The 4,719-nt window shown below is 42.8% G+C and overlaps 1 protein-coding gene across 2 annotated transcripts; it reads right to left on the reverse strand.

The window, feature by feature from the left end:
- Nucleotides 1-721: 721 nt before the first annotated feature.
- rasd1 (RAS, dexamethasone-induced 1) lies at nt 722-2,419 on the reverse strand. Of its 2 annotated transcripts, none has more exons than XM_046069263.1 (2): nt 2,052-2,418; nt 722-1,808 (listed from the first exon to the last, which is right to left on the reverse strand). In XM_046069263.1, exons 1-2 carry the CDS (start codon nt 2,320-2,322, stop codon nt 1,279-1,281), a joined length of 801 nt encoding a protein of 266 aa, XP_045925219.1. In that variant the 5' UTR covers nt 2,323-2,418; the 3' UTR covers nt 722-1,278. The 2 variants fall into 2 exon arrangements, with proteins under 2 accessions (XP_045925219.1, XP_045925220.1); XM_046069264.1 differs by having other exon boundaries at nt 1,345-1,734; nt 2,052-2,419.
- Between the last annotated feature and the right edge of the window lie 2,300 nt (nt 2,420-4,719).

A 4,719-nucleotide genomic window follows, 5' to 3' on the forward strand; every position in this document is an offset into this window, starting at 1 on the left:
ATTATAATTACTGAGCGGACAACTCGAAGACTGAAATGCCCATTTTGTTGTTAAAGGAGCTTAATCAGCCAATTCATGCTACAAACATCCCACTGGGTGATGTAACAGCTCATCACCTTTTTTTTTTTCTTTTACTGAAAATACAAAATGTTTGCACGTATAAAAATTCACAATGCTCAAGAATTGCACTAAAGTCCCTCTCAAGGGCACTTCTTCAGTCATTTTGTTTGATTAGAAAAGTTCCACTTCATTCATGTGAATTAATTAATGCTTGATTTGGGATATTTTACTAAAGATAGAAGCCAGTTTTCTCTGTGCTATATTATCTTTATTTGATTAACCTTTTCCCCGTTTGGATCCAGGTGTCACATACAGTGCATATCTAGACTGTATTAAGGAGGTTTGTGAATTTTTGATCATGTTATATTCTGTGAGATAGCTGCAAAATTTGGATATCTGCATCAGTTTTACAGCAATGAGACACGTCTTTCTGGATTTTTGTTTCTGAGAATAATGATCATTATGACCGGAAACTGTACAGATGCTTATTTCTGCAGAGGTTGCACAATGCAGCATTTCAATCTTGGCACCAGTCTCTATGTGTGACATCTCTGCATGGAGATAGGAGTCCAGTGAACAGCAGGTATTTGTGGGTTGAGTAGTACAGACAGTACGAGTATAGAAAGAACTTCAGACAGAAGAAATGACAAGCCTAGCAAAATACATTTTAGTTTATGTTTTTATTGTATTTTTAAGATTTTGTTTGACTTCTTTGCAAAAATTGACATTGACAATAAATATGCATTCACAATAAAAAAAAATTTCAGATTACAACAAAACATTCAAGTGTACTATAAAATTTATGATACGATGTAAACAACATTTCCCCCCTTCCAACATTGCACCTCCTGAGCCAAGAGTCTTTTCTCTCCCCTCTGACATCTGTAAAAGGCATGACGTCAACAAAACACATTTTACGCATCAATGCGCGAGTCTCACAAGGTATGAAGCCACGTCACACATTGGGCTCGGATTGACAGAACAAGCTAACATTCTCACATGTCGCATGGGCAATGTTTATTTTTTGGCAGTTTTAGCTGACTCGCGTGTCCATTCAGTGTCCGTGGAAACGGCGCTATAGCCTATGCCAGAGCGCGCGGCGTGTCCACTCCCGTGTCAGTTTGAGCGCAGCCGGCAGTACAGGTCGCCTCTCAAGCTGACGCACCAGGTTCCGTCTTCTTTCAAAGATTTGTGCTGTGTTTGTGTCTCGCAGCCTGATTAACTGATCACACACCTCTCTTTGTCTTTGCCCTGGCTGCCTCCTATGGCCTTCTCCTTAATGTACATGAGGTCGCTGTGCACGCTGGGTCTCCGGGCGCACGGAGTGACCATGCCATACGCTTCCCCAATGTCCTTCATCTTCTTGCTTTTCAGCGACTTCCTGTGAAGCATGTCGCAGTACTGCACGGAGACTTTCCTATGAAGGTCGGGGCTCATTTCGTGAGGTAGTTTGGCCAAGGTAAACAGGGTCTGAAACATCTGATCCACGTTCTCGTTGCGCTTGGCGGAGATCTCGAAGTACGCGCACTTCTCGTCCCCGGCAACCAGTTGCTCGATCTCCTCCTGCTGCACCTCCCGGTGAAACCCTCGGTCGCCCTTGTTCCCGCAGATGACCAGAGGCACGTCGATGTTCTCTTTGATTTTGTTTTTCAGGCACGACTTGGTCTCGAAGATCTGCCGCTTGAGCCGCTGCACCTCCTGGAAGGAGTCTCGGTTGTCAAGGCTGAAGACGAGGATAAACACGTCACCTGGAGGGAGAGAAGGATGCTTTTGTTAACTTCGGCTTGCTTTCGATGCATGCAAACTAAATAGAGATGAAACATGTGCGTTTCCTAACCCTACAGTATAACACGCAATGCACTCTGCATCCATGCGCTTTTAAGGTGCACAGTGATCTCATGTTTGCAGCATTCAAAAAGCACCTTTGCACCAGCGTTCTAATTATCTATAACTTCTTGTAACAACAGAAAGACACATATGTAGATAGGTACCTGTCAGAATGGATAGTCTCCTCATGGCGGGGAAAGGGTGGTTCCCTGATGTATCCAGTATGTCTAGCTGGTAAACGTCTCCCTTGATGCTGTACAGTTTCCTGTGAAAGTCCTCGATGGTCGGCGTGTACTGCTCGTCGAACCTCCCGTTCAGGAACCGGGACACGATGGCCGTTTTCCCAACTTTGGTGGATCCCAAAATCACCATCCTGTAGCAGTTCTTTGCTGGGATGTCAAAATCGCTCTCGGAGGGCGACATTTTTTTAATCATGGTTAGACCCGGGTTCGTGGACTGCGTGTGCGTAAAAGGCGGATGAGCAGCCTTTCAGTCAGTGGAGATGCTGTTGTTTGCTCTGCTGTGCGTTTCTGTCTTTACACCGGACTGGAGCCGTGTATTTAAGCGCACTGAGTACCCCTCCTCCCATCGACGTCACAGCTCAGTTAGTAGGAACTCGGCTCTTCGGTGTGAACAGGGAGAGCGGACAGGACTCTCAGTGGTGCGTCAGCCTGTCAGACGGGAGCGCTGGGAAACAGCGAGAAATTGTACAGAAAGAAACTGTACATTCTGTAACATTAAGGCGATGGCAAATTGCAACAGACGCTGTGCATAACAGCAGAACAATAACTTCCACTGAACATTCTTACCAAGTTAATATTTAATGCTTCTTCCGGCATTTAGTAAGCATTTGGTACACTCTGCTGAAATCTGGCTGAACCTTGGACATTTCACCAAAATGTCAAACCTTGACAGCGGATGTGAGTTTCTTCTAGACCGAGCAAATATGTTGCCAAACAGTTTTACTCATTATCCTCGCTCATCCCAAATCATTATGTGGCCTTAAAAGTGCGGTTACTTTTACTTTATAGTGAACAACAAGTTTTCAGTTCTCATGCTTGCTAAAGCAAAAGAAAAGCAAGCAAATAGTACAGCCTACTACTGAACACATCTTTGCATTTCAAGATGGGGCTACAGTTGTTTAGGTGAGTTCGAAGTGGTACGTTAATGAAATTATTCATTCCTATCCTCAGTGACCGCTGCAGCTACTTGTTCATGTCACCGGGCAGAAGGAGCAGCTGTTGGTAGAACGGCCGAGGATTGAGATGCTGCAGTTATCAAAGTGGCCAAAAGGGGACGCTCATGGCACAACTTTATTTTTCCAGATGAATGGCATTACTTACCTGAGGTAAAACAACAACAACAACAAAACAACTAATAACAGAGTAGTTGTGTGTGTGTTTGTCAGCATATAAGCAGTCTCCATCTGTTTGCATAGTGGACGGACCTCCAGAGGTTTTTATCACAGCTGACAATGCAAAAACACTTTGCTACAGCCATTTGTCTGTCATGAACAATACCAGTTATCACAAAAGATGTTTATGGAGGTTGGGAACAAAGCTTACCTCCCCCCAGTAGCGCTTCATAAAACTGAATGGTTTGTAGAGACAAAAGGGCAGGAATCAGTTACTGGGGTAAAGTGATATTTTTCTGCTTTAATGTGGCTCATTCAGCAGGTGTGAAGAATGACTTACTAACTTGGTGGCACCAGGTGAGAACTCTGATGCAGCTTAATAAAAGTGGCAATGTAACCTAAATCAGGGTTTATGGATACAATGACATTATATTCCATTCAACTTGATAGGAGCGGTAAGATATAATCAAAAACTGGAAGCGCATCCCTTTTAAACATGGCACAACCTGATCCACAGACAGGACAGTTTATTTGTCAATATTAATAATTGTCTTCTATCTGTTTTATTCATCCGGGTCATGGTGGTCCTCGACTAAGTTTTAAGTGCAGTCTCATGAAAATTATTCCAATATGTTCCAGGCAGTGCGGTATAGGCCTATAGATTTTATATATTTGGGAGAAGAAAGCACTGTTATTGGATCAGTACTCAATATCAGCAGATGCCAGTTGAAATATTAAAAACCAATATCAAAGGAGGAAAAGTTGCATCAGTGCAACCCTGGCCTGACACTAAAATTCTGATATTATTTCTTCTTATCTGGTATGGACGACAGCAAAGTCAGTTAAAACAGGAAGCTGAAACAAGCCAATTTCTTGCTAAGCTACATAGATCGGATTCCCATTATTTTTCACTGCTCTAGCTTTTCTTAAAAATTGCCATGCCTTTGATTAGTGCTTGGTTAAGAACTGGGGGCCCTGATAAAACCCGAATTTCCAAAGTGATCCTCTGAGAGAACACTGAGAGAAATCCAGGCTTTTATAGCAGACTTGCAAAAGAATAACTTAAATTTATTAAACAGTTTCATGTTGTGAACGACAGACAATGCATAAGCATTAACCTTTCTTCTGTCAGAATCAAACTGGAATTACAAATACAGATAAATGCCTTTTATGATCTCTCCCTGCAGAACCTTCAACACAAACACAAAAATTATTCCTGCAAAGATTCCAAACTGAGCCTCAAGCAACTAAACACTTTAACCGGAGAAATGTTTTTTACTCCTGTTCCCACCCACCCCCCCAAAAAAACTCCCCTGTTATGTATGACTGCCCCCCGAGCCTTTTAAACTCTAAGATAATCAGTAAGCGTATTGTCCGTGTCAGTTATGTATCAGATTAACAAACCCAATAGTGTGCGTCACAGAGTCAGTGGACGACTCTGCTCGGCCCGTACAAAGATGTCATTTTTTTTTCTTCTT

The sequence above is a fragment of the Micropterus dolomieu genome, linkage group LG14 (assembly GCF_021292245.1).
Source record: "Micropterus dolomieu isolate WLL.071019.BEF.003 ecotype Adirondacks linkage group LG14, ASM2129224v1, whole genome shotgun sequence".
Taxonomy (NCBI): Eukaryota; Metazoa; Chordata; class Actinopteri; order Centrarchiformes; family Centrarchidae; genus Micropterus; species Micropterus dolomieu.

What these genes read in the sequence shown, in the direction of transcription:
- rasd1 (XM_046069263.1), bottom strand. Translation starts at nt 2,322, where the DNA reads ATGATTAAAAAAATGTCGCCCTCCGAGAGCGATTTTGACATCCCAGCA. An exon ending in GAGACTATCCATTCTGACAG is followed by an intron (nt 1,809 to 2,051) that starts GTACCTATCTAC and finishes CTCTCCCTCCAG; the next exon opens with GTGACGTGTTTATCCTCGTC.